The 19,859-nt window shown below is 41.5% G+C and overlaps 1 protein-coding gene across 2 annotated transcripts in view; it reads left to right on the forward strand.

The window, feature by feature from the left end:
• The first annotated feature begins 8,654 nt into the window (after positions 1–8,654).
• The window catches only part of creb5b (cAMP responsive element binding protein 5b), a 58,166-nt gene continuing 46,961 nt past the window's right edge, over positions 8,655–19,859 (forward strand). The window contains exons 1-4 of one of the 2 annotated variants that reach the window (XM_036538968.1): positions 8,655–8,722; positions 14,856–14,917; positions 16,228–16,321; positions 18,783–18,904. In XM_036538968.1, the coding sequence (XP_036394861.1) occupies positions 14,864–14,917; positions 16,228–16,321; positions 18,783–18,904 (270 nt within the window). In that variant the 5' untranslated portion in view covers positions 8,655–8,722; positions 14,856–14,863. Of the gene's footprint in view, positions 8,723–14,851; positions 14,918–16,227; positions 16,322–18,782; positions 18,905–19,859 lie in introns of both variants that reach the window. The other variant, XM_036538969.1, reaches the window with a different exon arrangement.

Genomic DNA, 19,859 nt, shown 5'->3' on the forward strand with positions numbered 1-19,859 from the left:
AACCTGAGGTAACATACATTAGACATCAATTATCAAAGTTATGGTACCAGTACAGATCATACCAGCAGGTTTCACAATGGCACTGCGCATCTGTCAGCCACAGATACAAAGTTCATTACTACCAAACTCTTGACCAAGGTCTGGGTACCTGCTGCAGTCTTGACCCCAGGCTATAGCTGTACTTGTCTGTAGCAGTCTCATGCGCAGGCTGTGCACAATTACGCGTGGGGTCCTGCCCATCCTATTTTGTCTGGAGTTGAGCAGCAACTGAGAATGAATGTTCAACAATTATCTAAATTGAAATAACTTTTTCTATCTGACATCAACTCCAGAGCCACCCCTTGCCTCACCCGACCCCACTAGCTACTGCTCACAAGTTTATTGACTCAATTATTCACACCATGAACACAACCCTTGACACTCTCACTTTACCCAAACACGTCAGCCTTCATCATGTGTTTGGGTGACTACTGCTGTCTGTCTCTGTCTCTCCCTTATGGGGCCCAGTGGCAAGGGCCAGCTCATTTGCACCTCTGGCCTTTGAATATAGTTCGTCCATCTAGCAGTCACTCAACAGATTAAGATGCATGTGGATTCGCTAAAGTGCTGTTTGTTTCCATACTGTACATTTGGTCAGAGACACTCAGAAAAGACCTAGCTGAAAACAGCTGTAAACAGCTGAAAACTGACCAGCCATTTGCTCTGGTGTGTTACAGGCAGGAGTTGGTGTTTTAGTAACTGTGAATCACCATGACATCTGCTGCACTTTGTGATAAGTAAGTTGTATTCCAATTTTATGTGCTTCTTTGTAGTTCTCTGCAACTCAACCTGGACAATAATTATAATGGTAAAGATGTTGCTGCTTATGATGACAACAATAATAATAGGGTAAAACAGGTGCCATACATTACATATTTTCTTAAGCAGATGTCCTTATCCAGAGCGGCTTCTGTAGTTTACATACGGTATCTTACATTTTCACGTTATTGATTTGTGTAGCTAGATATTAACTGAAGCAATTCGGGTTAAGGACCTTACTCTAGCATACAACAGTATTGCCCCACTTGGGAACTGAAAGTGCAACCTTTTGGTTACAAACTCAACTCCTTAGCGACCATATTATTAACCACTGTACCACACTGACACCATAATTTATGTGAGTTACTGAGGGATATTCTGTATGTGTGTGTGCATGTGTGTGTTTCTATGAGCTACAGAGGAGCATGGGAGGCAGGATCAAATCATACAGCAAAGAAAGATTCCAACACACGCAGGTGTTACTAACTTCACCTGTGTGTTATCAGAGATTTGCAGTAGATTCAGATTTTCATGTCATGGGTGTGAAAGTGGGCCCCTCTTTGCAGTGTATGTGTTTCTAAGTTTATTGACCATATCAGGATAAGAGCTTTTCTCATCTTGATACTCTCCTTAGGCAGACTCAAACTGTGCTTTGAATTAGTAACTTGGAGGGGTGAATTAATGCACGTGGAAATGGGATGGGTCTGATGAGGATTATGCCAGTGCCTGTCTGTAACATGGTGTAAAACAGAGACATGTGCCTCTGATTCCACAGTTAGAGAGACATATGTAGGTATTCACCATCCCACAGGCAGACTAGCATAAACCACATTCAGTGATGGTGCTAATGAACTACTGTATGGAACAGTCATAATAACAACAGGGAAAATCATCTGAGAAAAGCTGTATAACACTTCTTGAACATGTAAAAGTACCTGTACTATTAAAAAAAAATTCACTTTGATTTAAATATCATTTGTAGTTCCTCGGTAAAGATCATCAATTAGGAATCTATGATCAGCAAGAGATAACAAATCCAGACACCATTATCTGCTGTAATTTTATGTCCCTTGCAGTTCACCCCAAGACTAAAATGCCACTTAAATCACTGAGGATTACACCAAGCATTAAACCTCCTCTTAATCAGATGATAGACCTGGTGTCAAACACCTCTAAAAGGGAGCTTTTGTCAATAAAGGTCAGCACAGTATAAATTGCCCACACCTTAAAAAGCCTCTTCAGGTTTTTCGTGTGAAAGCGGGGGAATTAAAATATTTCAAATATTGTTTGAACATCCTGATATTTTATAGAGAAGAATCCATTTTTGGATGTTGTATTTGCGGTTTCTAGTGCTCATCAAAGGAATCTTCTGTGCCTCTTCCATCTCTCTTGTCCACCCACTGTCTGTTTCTCCCATGTTCACTCTATCTTTCCATGCTTTTGCTCACGCTTACTGGCGATCAGAGTGGTGCTGGTACTGTGCCTGGGTGCCTTGTAATGGGTCCTCACTGGGCCCTGCCTGGAGTCCATGTGCGCATGAGACCAGGCAGCGGGCTGTCCATGAATCCGTTTTTCCAGAGTTGCTGGACAAGAGCAGCGTGGGATATTACCGTGAAAACATTACATCACTCACTCCCATCTGACAGTCCAGAGTTTACATTACAGACTGTGCTTTGCCTCTGCGGGTTTTTTTTTTTTTTACAAGGTATTAATCTTCTAACAACCAAACAGAAGTAATACTAAATAAATGTAAGCATAATGAATGAACAAATTCAATAATTGCTATTGTATATAACAAATCCATAGCCTGTCTACCCCTGATTTTAACCGACTGTGGCTTCGTGGTTCCAGTTCTGTAGTGAGGCCAGCTGACCGTGTAGTTGACCGCTCCTCCAACCTTTGGGTGGGGATGTTAGAGTTCCTGATTGCGCAATAGGGTGTGTGGGGTAGGTGGAGGTTCCTCGCTGCACACGGGACACATCATGCAGCTCAATACACTGGACTCATGATGAAAAATAGCCATAAACACAGTCTTATCAGCTTTCAGCTCTGGCCACAGGATTTTTATCTTAACTCCTACGCTCCTGATTTCTAATTTTTTGAACAATGAAGCATATTCTGGCTATTACTAGTCACTGAACTGAATAACAGTGACTAGCAATATTGGAACTTAAAATAAACCATGAAGAAGTTTAGTTTCCCTCTAGGATCCCTCTACGGAAACACACATGGACCTGTGATACATATCTCCCAGAAAGACGTTTTTTTTGGTCTCACTACAGGTCATGACGTTGATGGGAGGATAGTTTGTTTGTAAGCATTAAGCAGACAAGATGGTTGAGGTGATGTTGAAATGTCTGGATATACAACAACTTATGTGTAATTGATTCTGAACAACAGAGCTCAGCTATTGTGCCTCTCCACATGGACATTCCATTCATGGTTTAAAGACAGATGATTATACAAGAATCTGTGTGACCTCTATACGCCCACAGTGCCAGTCAGTGTACTACCCACATTGCGCTGTGGAGAAGGTATTATTTGGGCAGAGGCAAGAGAGAGGACACGTGGTCACTGACTAATGGAGCTGCATTAAATTAATTAGTGCTTAATTAGCTTCCTGTCTGAAGCCGCCCCAAACAGAATGTCTAACGCACCAGGCCAAACATCTCTGCCAATCTGACATGCCTGTGAACCACAGAAAACTACGTCCAAAAGATGTGGGCAACAATTTTGAACAAACTGCTCATGAGCAAAACAGATGTCAAAACAAATACTGAATTAATTGAAATCACTGCTGGTAAAGGTGTGTAAAGGGAAACTGTGAACAGACATTGATGCAGGTGGAGAGGCGTGTGACATTACAGTATTGGTATTTAGCAGACACTCTTATCCAGATTGACTTACATATGCAACAATTTTTTACCTTTACCTATTTATACAGCTGCATAGTTTGGGCAATTTTGGGGTAAGTACCTTGCCCAAGAGTACAACAGTGGTGCCTCAGCAGGGAATCAAACCAGCAACCTTTCGGTTATGAGTCCTGTTCTACCACTATGGTGCACTGCCGCCACTGCCATGTGGACTACTCCTGTCTGTCACCTGTCCCAGAAACCATCCTCACAGAGGATGGAATTGCTGAACTGAAAGGTGGCCTGTGTTAAAATAAGATGTATATTCCCCATACCCTACACCCCTCTCTCAACATTCTCTCCTGATTCTTGTCCCTGCACTGAGCCGCACCCCCCCCCCCCCCAAATATGCACTCACCTTGCCATCACACCAGCCTGAGAAGTCCAGCTTCCCTTTCTCCTGTCCCAGTGGATATCAGCAGAAATTTACCAGCACACACTGCAAGGAGAATGAATAGGAGATATTACATAATTAATAATTCCTCAATATTTCCAGCCCCGTGGGCATGGCTGCATGGTTTCTGTGTCTGAGTGTAACATTACAAGAGCTAATGACTGGGAGACCGGAACATTCCACCAACAAGATCAAACACAGAACCTATTCCACAGCAATGACATTCATCTGTATGTTCTGTGTTTGCTGGGCTTATACAATATTTCCTCTTGAACAACAATTTGGCTCGCATTGTCGAAAACAATGTCACAGTGTTAGAGGTTTCCTTTTAATATGATGTGGACTGGATATTCTTGAGTGAGGGTCAGTGATCCCATATCCATTCTTTTGTCATCCATAGTTCAGTCCTCCGGGGACATGATGTTTGGATTAATAGGGAAATATATGGGCAATAAATGGCGAAAAGGATGTCGTAAATGTTGATTAAAGCTCAGGTTAAGAGAGAATGGCAACGATTTGCTGAATTATGGTGGGTTTATAAAGGCAGGTTATTGTCTCAGGCCGGTGCTCTTAGTGTGGGTGGCTGCACTTTTTTGTGATCTGGGCATTTCTAACAATATGAGTAGACGGTCATTAATCCCTGGGACTGCAGCAGACTCCTCTCAGAGCATCCGTCTGGAGCTCTGGGGCTCAGAAATCACACACACCTGCCACCATCCACTCAAACTGCACATCAACTCGCCTGATTTCTTACTATGCAGTCATCTAGTTTGTTCATATTTTTTATGAGTAACTATTAAGAGTATCAGTTAAAGAGATCTGATGGCTGTCTGTAAGCTTTATGTACGTGCCCTTACCTGCTGTATGGACATTCATCTTCTCACAATCAGTGCAGTAAAGATGGACAGGCAGCTTGCTGCTGTGTATGTGCTGAAAGAGATCAGCAGCAATGCACTGACAAAATCACAGTCCTCAGGAAAAAATGTTATTAAAATGTAACATTAAGAGGTATTTAGTTTTTTTTTTTTAAATTGCATTTTGTTTCATTCAAAGGCAATTGAAGGATGAAAGAGGCCATTTTGGGCGAGAGTGTTTTATCATATTTCTTTTGTACTTCTTTCCATTTTGCAAATTTCTGTATTACAAATCCAAATCTCATTCAGCAGGATGTGTGAGAAAGCATCGTGATTCAAATTCACAATTTGTTCTTGTCTTTAATGCAGTGCTGTCTTTAACACAGCTGAGCTGCATTAATTTTCTTGGCAATGCGGAACTGCCTTGCCCTTTCCAGGGTGGGTCTGTTTTATTAAAAGCAAACTTGTTGGTGTATTCTGATCAGACAAACCCACTTTAGTCATTCACAACTTAGTGAGATTTTAATTTCTTAAATTACACTTTCTTCTCAATGTATTTTGTCCAGAACAGACAGCAACATAAAAAGCACTATCATATCAATATCTGAAAAAAGAAATAATGTAACATCTTCATCTTCATAAAATCTAATGTGCCATCAAAACATCTAAAATGGCATTTTATATTACAGATACAACTCTACTTGTCCCTTGCTGTAGGATGTCTGCTTCAGACCAAAACAAAGACATGGTTAGCAGTACTGAAGACAGAAACAAAAACATCTGTGTGCTTATCACCACAGTAATAACAAAAGACTAATCTCAAAATTCTCAATAACAAAACAATATAAATTGCCGTCTTGAAATGATATTAAAAGCCAGCTGTGAATCTCCGTGAGTCATCGGGATAAATCGGGGTATCCTGGAAGATAGCAAACCAAAGTGATCAATGTTTGCTTTGGGACTGCCTGAGTGAATCAGCCTCGTGAGAACCGATTGAGACGGGCATCGGGTGACGTATGGTTACAACTTCCTGTTTGGATGAGGTTTACCATGGTAACCAGCATCAGTGTACACAACTGGAGCAACAGTGAGTCACACGAGCCTTTCATCTGGTGTCTGCACTGTGTTATGAGGTCATCAAAACATTACTACAGTAGTGAGCTCTCTTAGGCCACTAAAGCATTGACATCTAACGCCACTTATTGATAACGATACAATACTCTACAACCACTGTGAGACACCCTTTATAACAATGTCTTCCATAAAAAAAATAAAAAAAAATACAAACAAGAAAAAAATTAGCAGATGACCTTGCTCATAACTTGTATTTGACAGGCTGTGGAGAAGTTGTATTTGTGTGGGCTAGACTATGAGGACAAATTTAGTTGTGGGATAGGGAAACCCAAATTCAATATAACCTGAGACAGAGTCTGATGAGTGGAGGCGTAACTGCCCAGACGCTGCTTCTGTATGGTTGCAGCGTCTGCTGCTTTTCATCTCACTCAAGCATCTAACCACCAGGCTAACGTTATTAAGGAATCACAATCACAGGCCAATTGAACAACTTCCTTCCAGTTCGGAGCGTGCCGGTGATTTCCAGAGAGCTGGAAGACCTGCTGAATTGAGTAACCATAGGCCGAGGGGTGGGCAGAGTCTCAGGAGTAAACACCATCTGTTCCTGCATGCTCCTGCTCACTGACAGATCAGAGGCAGTAAAAATGCATGCCTCTGAGGCACAGAACTTATAATGCACTTTACATTCATAATCAACTTTCTTATTCCATGTCTGGTACAACAGACAGTGTGACAAGAAACAGACTGTATGTCCTCAACAAGCATTAAAACACATTTTACAATGTGTTTAACAGTTACATGCATACAAAACTGTGGTCAAAGCAGACACAGATTCAAGCTAACACACAGACACACAAACACGAAGTAAGTCAAGTTTGCTGCCTAGTCCTGTTATGGACTTAAGAATGTATTGGCATTGTATCAAGCTTCACTCCCTTCCAGAAATATTTAGAAAACACAACTTCTTTGCACTGGAGACATCATATTTGGCTTTGACTAATCCTCTGAGCCCTAATTTAGCTGTTACAATAATAAATATTTACTTACTTGTTGAAGAGGGGCCCTTTCACTGTCAATAATCTGATTCTTCCTCAAAGTCTGAATGTGTTTTCCTATACAGCCACATTATATGTTTCTGTCTCTGTGATATCTGTTTAACATCCCTTGCCTGCTCCACGGTTTCCCTGCAATTCCTCAGACACGATCCCTTGTTCTATTGGTAATTTGAAACATTTGCTCTCAAAAGGTTTGTTGTTCATTGGGAACAAATTTCAAAGATGATACACACCCACTTCAAAATGACTGAGCCAGCTATGCTGACCAATTTAGCATAGATCTCATCTTTGGTTACAGATCATAACAATGCACCGTGGTAAGAAATGTAACTGAACATGTTTTATCCTAGTAGTGACCACTACATCTTCGCTGTGTCCATGTTATGACCTGAATTAGGTTATGAGTTAGCATTAGGGTCCTCACTGGTAAATAACCAAAATGCTCACAGTTTTCCCAGTTACCCCAAGTTCTGGTCCTCTGCCCCATACTGAAGGCCTGTACTGTCTGAGATTACACTAGTAGATTTAATAAGGTCATATGATGAGGACAAAACATAAAACTAACTCCTCAAACACCGCCTTTTTGACTATAAGAAGCAGAATAAATGTATCAGTGAGATGCAATCAGCTGATGAAAAACCAGAAATCTTTATTTCTGAACCAAGTCTCATGTTTTGATTTCCTTCTGCTCTTTTTGGTCCCTAAAAATTCTTGTTTTGATGTATCATTTACTTAGCTTTCTAAAATATAGCAATAGACTGATCTCACAGATTTGCCAGTTAATCTCAACACGAGGCGTATGACTGGTTATGTTTATAGAAAGTAATAAGAATGATGGAGTACTATCCAGTCTGCCCTTTGATTTTTGCCTGCATCACATTACGTCTGTCTAGCAATTACCTCTGGACAAATAACTCAGCTCTTTGTCTCTGTAATAGCATCTCTTAAATCCAACAAGTAGGCCTAGAAGTCGACATAATCCTGCCAATTATTTATTTACTCAAGGCAGCTCCATTATTCATTATTCTCGGAGACTCCTGCAAGTCACGGTGGTAATTTAAAGGGCAGGGAGCCTTCTCGGGCTCTGACGTGTTTATTATATTTTGGGCAAGGGTCTGAGCTGGCAAAAACCGTGCTCCCTTCACAAACGTCCACCATCAGCTTTCTTTGTAAAAAAAAAAAAAAGAAAAAAAAAACCTGACCGTTCGCGTGTTTTTCAAAAATAATTTTAATTTCTCAGACAAACAAAACAACTAAATAATGTAACCCGGCCTCTGAAACACAAAACGTAATACAGTATACATAATGAAACTACTTGGGCTCGCATCAAGATCAATGACAGACTGAAAGCAACTCTGCCCTGTCCCGTCCGTTGCCGTGATGGCCGGTCAGACAGCTGTTAGCGCAGTCCACCGGGCGGCACATCCACCTCACGCCCCACCGGCTGGCGGTTCGCTAACCCCGCCTCGCTCGCCCCGCCTCCGAGCGGACCGCAATGATTTAGAAGTTCAGGAATCCCACGTGACGTCACCACAGGGTGATGTAATGCTTCTCTAAATAGAACGTATTGTAATCTTTTCTCAGTCCAACGTGGTTCCTTCTCTAAGTGTGCCGCTTCTTCTCTACACTTGTTTGGTAAGTTATTTAAACTGTCCGCCACAGCGCAAAACTGTTTTATAGTTGAAAACAAACGTAGCGTCGCTGGCTGTTAACGAAGTTTGTTTCGTTACATAGCGATTTTTGTTTGCCATAGTGAAAATAATGTCAGCTGACTCAGTTATTCTTGTAATTGTTCATAAACAGTTTGCTATGCACAGCAGATGTATGTTTGGGGAGTTTAACTAAGACCTTCGACCTCGTATCGTGATGTTTGCTGTGAAGTTAACAGGCTGCACCATTTCCACACACGCGTCTTTTAGCTAGCAACCTCGGTAAAAGGACTTCTGAATTGTTTTGTTTTGTTTTGAGTTTTTTGGTGGGAGAGGGGCGTGCTTCTTTTACTTTAAAAGTGGATTGGTAAAATAGAGCGTGGTTTGGCGTAGGTACAGTGTTACCGTTAAATGCTGCTGAAGTTGTATGCAGGGAGGCAGTGCTTCTCTCCAGTGACGGGCTGTCAGGTACTGTCATCTACTAACCCCGCGAAGTTCTCACTCCGAGCGAGTGCACTGCCAACAGAACACTACAGTCTTCGGTAAAATTAGGTGCAGTGGATTGCGTGTATTGGGGTTCTGTGAGCCGAAGTAATTGAGTCGTACTGGAATCAGTCCCTGTACAAATCGTGAAGTTCTGGCACCTCGGCGATCTCGTGCACGACTTGGCTCATTCATAGGTAGGACTGTCTGCATAGTTTCATGTTAAACTTGATCAGCGGAGGTAGTCATTTCAATCCTGGTATCGTCAGACCAGCCAAGTGCAGACCTTGCCATCCCCGGGGCTTCTCGCTGTCCACTGTCTCTCTCACGTCCATGCCCTGAAAACTGACATTTCGAAATACTGTCGCTAAAATTGAGATCTTTCTAGTTACATGCAGCATTGCATCGCTGCAGGCTACATAGATGGTGCTGAAAACGTTGTGTATGTTTTACTGTAAATAAGAGTGATATATCTAAGCATTACGTCATGCTGCAGGCCAGTCGGAGTATTTGATTAACCACCGGAGATATTGAAGGGTTCAGGGGATGTGCTGACGAAGCACTCGCGCGCTTAAAAGCCCAAGGGCTGAAAACGGTGTTTTAATCTGGAGTCTCAAAGTTTGAATGATCGCGTGTCCGGCCAGATTTGTCACTTGCAATGTTTTTTGTAGCGTTTATTTTTAAATTATAGCCATATACATTGACTGTTGTTTGTGACAACACCACCATTGCAAAGAAAAAGCTGTGCGTATTATTCAAATTTCCATACTGTTCATTTTTGTAAGTAGCCTGCTACTTTCTAAGTGGAACGTTAAATCAGTTGAAATGGTCATTTTTGCACATAGATGGCAACCCAATTGTTGCATGGAAAAGTAACAACAACAACAACAACAACAATAATCATAATAATAATAATAATAATAATAATAATAATGATATTCTGGTGTAGTCAGACAGCAAGCGCCAGAGTACTCTAGAAAAAGTTCACGATGAGGAGACAACACGTTGAAACTTGTTCATTTGACTTAGGATTCAGGATAAAACGCAATTAATTCACAGAAAACCGGAACCATGCAGTTTTCTTTTTGTCTTGTTTTGTGCGTAATTGGTTTGTTTAGGTAAATCGCTCCTCTCGCGGTCAGTGTAGGGCATACAGTACAGTCTATGCGTTTGAGCACGATTATTATGAGGGCAGTTTTGGAACAGTGTATCACTGGAGGCTGCATGTCTGTCAGCATTTAAAACTTTAAAATTTGTTGACGGTGATGTGTAGGGACACCCGGGGAGCATGCGAAAAACAGTCCTCGTGTATATTTAATGGAACTATAAATAACATTTTTAATGTAAACTCTACAACTACAAAGTTTATACGACTACTACCTCTATACTTAATGAAACGCTCCATCAATAAATGTAGTAAATAGTTAAAAAGCATTGGCCCTATTACATTCCTCTCGACCTTATCATTTAGTAGCCTACAGCCCGCATTAGGGTGACATTTATTTTTTCAAAAAGTTCCAATATTATATCCTGATCCTTAGCAAACAGCCTTCTTCTGTGAGTGCATCACGTCAGGTGGCGCCGACAATGCGATGCTGTACCCCAGCTGAGAAACAGCACATTGTTTGGTGTTGTACACAAATGCTTTCTCAAACAAGTTCCTTCTTGCCGTTCACAGATTCAAACCGATTCGCAAAATAATTTGGCGCAGGACCGCAAAACTCCATTGACAACACGCTGCGAAGAGATCCCTCGCAAAGTCCAAACAATTTACCGATTCAACTACTTACGGTTTTATTTGTTTGTTTAACTTACTGGTCATAGTAATAACACTGAACAAACAAACTGTCTAAATTATGCAAATAACAAAATGTGTTTTCTCCTAAAACGTTGAGGAATAAAGCCTCACTGTGCATTCTGCACAGAAAATATCGATGCATATTGTCGTATCTCTATGCACATTCCATTTCGTTATACTCTCGATTCACCCACAAGCTGGATCATGTTTGTATGATATACTAAAGCATACAATAACAATGTGTGGTCTAGTGAAAAACTTTAAAGCCAACTTATTCAGTACTTTTTAAAAAACAGTAAATGCTCTCGTCTTGTTTCTTTACTTGGTGAGATCTTTGTGTTATTTTCCAGTAGAGTGTTTACTCCAAACTAGCTGATGTAAAGCTATAGTTTTTTAAGGAGAGGCACAGATTAAGAATAGCTACTTTCAGCCCTTTTAAAGAAGTGAAATGAATATTATTATGTATTCAAGCAGCCCTCAGACTTTAAATCTTGGCCAGGGGTTTACAGGATTCTCAAAAAATATTCTATTACTGTTCAAAACGTCTGGTTCTTCTGTTCAGGTACTCTTCTTAATTTTTGAGAATATGAAAAAGACAAGCCATTCAGAGAATTGCAGATATTTCAAATGTCATATTTAGTACTGAGTTTTAGAGGAATGTTTTGTTTATGTGTGCAAGTTTTCAACGTGCCCATTTCTTCTTTTTCACCTGGGCCGCACACTAAGGAGTGACAGTCCTGCTTTGTCACACAAAGCACAGTTCTCCCTTGCAGTGCAGTGCATCTGTACACATCTGTCACTAAAACGTTAGGAACAGTGTAAACTGCACAGTATGACTTAACGTGCAATTACAGCACTGATGTGAATGGCGTTTGATTTCAGTGGGGAACATGAAAGAGGTGCTAGTGTTGTTCTGTTGAGTTCATCCCACATATTTGTGGGGTGTGTGTATTAACGCTGATTGAGTGATAAATCAGTTAATGTACATTTTAAAGGGGGTCTTTCTTCGATGTCATTTAGAGTCCTTCACACACATACACACACACGCGCACACACACACACAGAGTCCAACTCCTAGCCTCCAGGCTCGGCGTGATCGCACCTTGAACTTGTGCTGTGAGCGGCCTGGGGAGCGAGAGATTTGGGTTGCGGCGCAAGTTTGCGCTTGTCTTCGGCTCCTCGCCATACTGTTTGAATTCTAATGCGAACCTGGAGAATTCCTCTCTGGTCCCTCCTGAAATTGTACCCCAGTCCATAATCCTGGACCCCTCTCACACGAGGAGTCATTTAACGAGTAATGTAACCAAATTTCCTCTGCTTAACCAAAACATCGGCGTTAAATAAAAGCCAAGTGACCTGTTTCAGGCAACCCTGGGGCTGCACAGCATTTGAGGCTCTGCGGAGGTTATGAGTGATAAAGCTTTGTGTGACGCCTGTTATGACATTTCTTTAAGAAATTTGGAAATTATAGATTGCATAGGGTAATGTGATATTCAGAAAATTAAACACTTAAAATGAATAATTATCACCACCTAATTTATCCTATATTAGATAATGAGGGTAATCACCCATTTTTTTTTCACAAAGTCTTGTATAGCAGAGAAAGGAAGAATAGGGTTTGAGTTTATAGTCTTGATTTAACTAAAAATAAAACATTTGAATTGCATACTGTTTGTCCTACAGTGCGGGACAGAGCTACAGCAAAGGTCCTACAGCTGCTCCTGAACCACTCATTTCTATAACAATTTTTACATGCAGTGTGACACAGAAGCCATGCCTACATTCGTAAATATGCACTGAAACCACTTTAACATCCAGAGAGAAACAAAGAGGCCATTTTTACCTTCATAGCAAGCAATAACATGGAAGCCATTACTACACTGATAGACATGCGCTACCTGTAGAACGTACGATGGATCAAACAAACAGTTACTCCAGCTACTGCTGTTACCGGTTACAATGATATCCTCGTTATAATAATGATAATGTTAATCTTGAAACCAATTAATCTCTTTTTTCTTTTTTGCATATATCTTATTTCTTCTGTACTAATTGGTTTGTTTTTATTTTTGGTTTGAATTATGGACATAGTTTTAGGGTAGAGAGGGTGGAGGTGGCATAGTGTTTGGGTCAGGATGAAATGCTGGTAGTGTGCTACAGAAGGTCTTTGATCGAGTATGTGTCAGTATGTGCCAAGTGAAGTGATATCTGCTGTGCGCTATCCTGAGGCCTAATGTGAATTTAGTGAGATCTCCATATCTCCTCTTAGTGAAACTGCATATGGTCTTGCGCTGAGACAGACTCAAGATAGTGTCATAGTCTGACATGTTCCTGTTGTGGCCTGGTATGGCTGTGTGTGTGTGTGTGTGTGTGTGTGTGTGTGTGTGTGTGTGTGTGTGTGTGCGTGTGTGCGTGCGTATGTGTGTGTGCGCGTGCGTGTGTGTGTGTGCGCACGCTCGTGTGTAAAGTAAAGCACCCCACCTCTCTGTTAAGAGATAATGATTGCTCTCCTTTCAGCCTTGACATTTGTCTGATCACTTGAATCGAAAAGTCTGTAAAATTAAGCTCAATGGGTCTGCAGGTTGCCAGTTGAAAAAGGTTAGTCTTGAAAGACAGCTCTACACAGCCATCAGCTGTCAGAGCATATACTGATGGAGTGCCTTAAAGTGCTCTGAGTGACCATCTTCAGGGGTTGATAGGATGGACTGTGAAAGTCCAGGTGACAGAGGAGAGACAGATGACAGAATCCATGCTTAGCTGCCTGTTAGAGCCCTGCCCTGACCCTTCCCAGAAGGGTTTGCATTCATGAGGCTGCAGGGTGTGCTCATGATGCTACCTGTCACAGCCCGTAAAAAGGTGTTTTGGTTAACACAAAACCACATTTGAATGCAGTAGAGGAAATATTGTGTAACAGTCAATAAGGTTTATAACATGCAAATAGTATATTTGCACATTCTGGTAAACATGGAATTCAGCTTATTCTTAACAGTCTTGTTTCTTTGTACGTGTTTGTGTGTTTGTTTACATTTTTTAATAAGCACATATAGAACAATTTAAATAGTACATTGTTTGATTTATCTGATATTTATCTTTTAAAGTTTTTTTTTTTCTAAATTTCTAATTATCATTCCCTATGATATTATTTACCAATTGACTCCTCCCATTCCATTGGTGGTTTGGTGAATGTGATGACATTTTTTAAACTGTAATTCTCAATACATACACTTTCTTTTTTATAGAAGCTCACAAACCCTCATTCTAAGGAAGATTGCACATGCCCTTTCAAAGATGATTGGGTGGGCTGCTTTTGGAAGGAGGGGAATGGGAGTAATTTCAGGGTGTGGGATCCATGGAATACCTGTCCTGGGCTAGCATGGGGCAGCTGAACTCTTGCCAGTATTGTCATCACTGTTAATAGAACTCTCTTTTGCACTAACCTCAAGAGACCTGTGGCTGATCCTAGCATTGCCTGGGAGCGTGGGCGTTAGCAGGATTTTTCCTCTGAGTTTAAATACTGTAGTTTCACTCATCTCTTGCTTTTTGTGAAATTGCATCTACACCTTATGATGAGCAGACGTTTTCAGGCAGCCATTCTGGTTTAGTGGAAACATAACAAAGCCACAGTGATCAGGTCATTCAAATCAGTGATTGCTAATGCCCTCTGAGCATTAGATCAGGCCCAGTTTCACCCATTTTAAAGGGAGGGAGAAAGGAAAAGGATAACGGTGCACAGCATCAACACTGTACATGCTCTGCAGGGAAACGGTGTGAAAAATGCCCTTTTCCTGAAAGGCACTTATGAGTCGTACTTTTTCCACCCCTCTTTGTTTGGAGACAGTGGCAGTGATGAACTCGGAGCAGGAGAGACCGTTCGTGTGCAGTGCCCCTGACTGTTCTCAGGTGAGTGCCAGGAAAGCGTGTCAGTAACCTGATCAAAAGGAGGCCGGCACACACACCAGGGACAAAACAGGATTGCACAGAGCACCGTGAGCCGCGAGCCACAAGCCGCAGGCAAAGGCCATTCCTGGTGTTTTACATTTGTTCTATGTGCAGAAGACATACTTAATGAAGTCGCTATGTTGATGTCAAGTCTGTCTGTCTTTTACTGGCAATGGAAAATCAAAAACAAAAAAACAACACTTACAATGAATATTGAAGGTTTTCTGAAATTCATCTTTTTTCAATTTAACAAGTAATTTTACATTGAATATTTTTAACTCTTGTTGCCAAAGTGGAAAAAAACTCATTTTGGAACAATAGCATTGGATATTGGTGTCATCTATTGCTTCAATATATCTTTGATCAAATAAATTACATTAGACATTAAAGACATTTAAATTGACATTAATTACACCACCACAAGTTCATTACAGTTAATTCTTTCCAGCACAGGATGAATGCTGAATGTTTGAGATCTGTTATCTGCTTGCTTTGATATATACAGTAGCACTTGGGATTCAGCAGCAGATTGAAAGAGCCTTTTTTAAGAAAAGGGGTTTGCAGATAGGCATTTTAATTTGTGTAGGCTTGCAATGTCAGTCATAAGATGTTGTATACAAACATATTTTTTTAAAAAATATGTAGAAATTGATATTTATATTTCTATAGCTCTCAATACCTCACCCCATTAAAATGAATGTTTGACAATTCATGAAAATTCATTCTGGAAGGCTCCTCTGGAGTAAATAAAAAATACATGTACAGGAGGATGATTTTCAGAAATACCAATTTCACATTTGTTTTCATAAACTGAAAGTCGATTGATGAAAGCATATTTTTAAAATATTATTTCACGTTATACATAAAGATATACATTTACTATTATTTTATATGTACATGTTACAATATATACTAAAGATTATTATTATTATCAGTAGTAGCAGTAGTTGTTGTAGTAGTAGCAATATTAGTAGTATAATTTATTTCTATCTGCAAATGCACCTACTAGTTTAAAAATAAAAGTTTCTGCAAGCTACTAACCACAGAGCCCTGGCATTAATGCATTGGCAAAGTTGTAATAATTGTGTAAAGCTGCTGTTGCCAGGATGTAGGTCCCCTTTATGGCGCTGTGATCGGGGTGATGAGTTCCCTTTAGGGCCGACTCAGAGGGACTGAGGGACAAGCAAAGCAGTCCCAGCAGGCATTGCTCAGCTTGCTAAAGCCCCGAATGTAACTGGAACATTAATGCTGTCCATCTCCATGTCCAACAGCGATTCCCGACAGAGGATCACCTGATGATTCACCGGCACAAGCATGAGATGACCCTCAAATTCCCTTCTATAAAGAATGACAACATGCTCTCAGGTAAGAGAGTCCCACCTGGACGAAAACGCTACCATTTTCTATCCAAGAGTACTTCAGCTCACGAGGGTCTGTATTTAGTGTTTCATCCAGCGTTTGCACTACTCTGGTAGGTTTTGCATCGCTGTCTTACTTTCAGTCCCCTTTCTCTATCTTGGTTCTGTATGTGCATCCATGCTCAGAACCCCAGTCTCTGCTTTGTGTAAAGTTTTGGGGAACAGCGAGACACGGAAATAGGGCTGAAATTAATAATGGTTTCCCCCTTTATTTGTTTTTAATTAATGCTTGAGGGCAAAGGAGTTTTCTTAGGGTAAGGTTTGTAGTATTGAATGGAGAATTTTGTGCCTACAATAATATTTCTCTTCCCCCACTGCAGCATGCAACCAGATATCTCTTATCGCCGCATTCCCCTGTCTCTCAATCAGAGCTATGGCTGGGAGGGGGGGCAGTAGGGGGCGTGGATGGGTACAAAGCCTCACCATGACAGGGGGTGGGGGTCCACAAACGTTTCCTCTGCAAGGGCAGAACCATAGAAAATATGATCATTTTAAAATAATTATGTTGGTGTATTCCATTATTTTTTAATGGGTGAGAATGTCTCTTTACCTTGCCCTCTGCTTGTGCTGGGGCTTGAGGAAGGTGATTATACATGGTCTGACCGCAAGGATTTGTGGGATACTGTGTCCACAATTTCTTTTCTCCCAGACACAGGCTCAAAAACCAGCAGACATGTCTGTTCCCCTAGAAACAGACGACTAACATGTGTAAACATAATCTTGACCTCTTAGCATTTATGCCAGGATCCCACTGGAGTTTGTTGTCAATAAGAATGTGTTTAAGGTAATTTTAACCATAATAAAAGGTGGCTGGATATCTGCACTCACTGTCAAAGAGTGATTTAGATGGCAGAGTTTAGACTCAACAGACTTCTGATCTTATCCTATAATGTGAGTCGTGACCCTTGGGATGGTGTTATTATAAGAGCCAGACTCGGAGTATGGGTTCATTCATTGTATGAATGAATAGGACTGGACAATGCAGACTGTAGTGCTATTGACTGAGGTTGCATGGTTAGGCTGTGGTCATTGTAAGGACAGTGGCTAATAGAAAAGGGCAATCTTGATTATGCAGAGGTGAAATTTTATTAAGGAGAACACAGACACAGAGCTTTGCAGACTTATAAAGGTACTCCCAGTAGAAGCACAAGTAAAACTAAATTGCTTCGACCTGCACTCAGGTGAGCATAACCCGTTTCGACATTAGTCTTCTTCAGGCAGCATTGAGAGCAAGCCATGGTATGCCCCTGTAAGGCCTGAGCTGGACGCTGTATCGACAGGCAGTGATGTGTTTGGATGCTGTGATTCCATCCTCTTCATTATTTATACTCCTTGGAGTGGAGGATCAGATTCCCGGCATGAGCGTCCTTGTTCTTGGGTTTCTGAGTCACAGTGTGCTCTACCTCTGGACTGAGTAAACACTGCATTATACCGTTAACATTGTGCATAACTTGCATCTGCACTGTTGAAAATTCATCCTTTACTTTATATTATCCACAGTTAAGAACTAAACTTCAATTAAGAGTTAATGTGCCTCAGACTTCTGCAGCCAGAATCGGCATTGTGCCCTACATTTCCACAGAGAGAGCTGTGCACCCTAGCTCTGCAGAGTAAACCTTATACCCATTCTCCTCTCTGAGTTGGTAGTGTATCACCACCTCATTTGACTGACAGAATTAACATTGTACTGTATGTCATGGGGTGATTTATTGTGTCCTATCTCTACTGTGTTAATGTTAATATTTCAAACTATGTCTTTACCTCTGTTTGCTGAGAAAGTTAAAGTGGCACGCTATTTAAATGATGATAGATTTTTTAATAATCACACCCTACCTACTCAATGTGAGTTAACTCCATATCCTAACGCATCATGGAAAGAATTAATATTGTACCCTCTCTCAAAGATTGAGTAAATCTATTATACTGTTTCTACTGAGCAGTTCAATATTTTGTCTCAGTTTTAGACTGAGAGAATGAATATGTTGCCATACCTTTCCCTGGTAACAGACGTACTGTACCTGAAGAATGGTGTTGTCGAGAGAATGCTGACTGTAGAAAGTGTTTGCATGCAGGACTCGGAAAACTCACTCTGTAAAGTGTCACTACCAACAGACCTCTTAACTGGGACCATTATGGACTTTTGTAGGCTTACCTCATATTGAATCCCCAAACTGGTCACACTGTAAACATGTGATATGAAGTTTGTTTTTAACCTCCGAAGTGAACTTGATCTCCGTGCCATGTGCCATGCTTCGGACCGTCTGAAACGCAATGCCCTCTGGCCCCTTGCGTTGACTCCAGGAATGTTTCTTAAAAAAGTAAACCTTTTGACGCATTAGATGGACACAGTGTCGCTGGGCGGGGAGGAGCAGAGGCTCCATTTAACTCGTATCTCTCTTGCGTTTCAGACCAGACGCCGACGCCCACACGTTTCTTGAAGAACTGTGAGGAGGTGGGGCTCTTCAGTGATTTAGACTGCTCCATTGAGCAGGAGTTCCGCAAGGCCCAGGAAGAGGAGGACAGCAAACAGGTGAGGGACAGTCCCCTGTGTGTGCCCTGTCACCCTTCATTCACCTCACATCACAGAAACATAGTGATATTCTCAATATCCCCCCATACTGTGTGGGTGGTAGGCTGTCCTTCGTCTAGCAGAAGACAGGTACATGGTATGCAAGTGAACATGCTTCTTCTGTAGCAGGTAAGAAATAGCCTGGTGACAGATTTGGCATCTGTTCCTTAACCAGGTAGAAGGTGGCCATGCCCTCTGCATCTCCAAAACACATATCTGCCCATAGTTAGCTTCTCTACAGGGCACTGTGTGTCACTCTGGATTAGATCTGTATATTCTCTCTGGACCTGGGTAATCACTACAAGAGAAGGTGTAGGACATCTGAGAGCAGTCAGGCTAAAGGCAGCATGGCTGTGAGGTGTCAATCTGTGAACTGCTGACCTGTGGCCTGCCCACCTGTGCGGTTAACCCCTGTGGACATCTCACCTGAAGATAGCTTACATCATGTCTGTGGGGGGGGGGGGGGGGTGTTTAGTTTGCCTGGTTTAACCCACCTGTCTGGGTACCTCAGCATTAGGGTCATCTGGGCTGGGTTCACCTGTGTTTAGCTCACCTGTCTGGGTAGTTTAGGGTGGGGGAGGAGTGCTCAGTCAGCAGGAGGCGAGTCGAGGCAGGACTGATTGCTGGGTTTAGGGCAAACCAGGAAAGAGAGGAGCTGACGGGCTGAGGTGAGGAGCCTTCACTTAGTCCATGGTCAGGCTGGGGCAGGAAAAGCGGCAAGCGGTGACTCTCTGAGTATTGGTGATGGTGGGGAAAATCGGCATTTGTTCAGATTAACGATAATGGAGGAAAAAACATATCAGTATTTGTCTGATGGAGTACTGAACATGGCTTTCAATAGAGCTCCACTGACTGTTGGCATGAAGCTGTACCATATTACTTGTTCCCTGTTATACTGGTGCAGTACCACTGATTA

Source organism: Megalops cyprinoides, chromosome 10 (genome assembly GCF_013368585.1).
Source record: "Megalops cyprinoides isolate fMegCyp1 chromosome 10, fMegCyp1.pri, whole genome shotgun sequence".
Lineage (NCBI taxonomy): Eukaryota > Metazoa > Chordata > Actinopteri > Elopiformes > Megalopidae > Megalops > Megalops cyprinoides.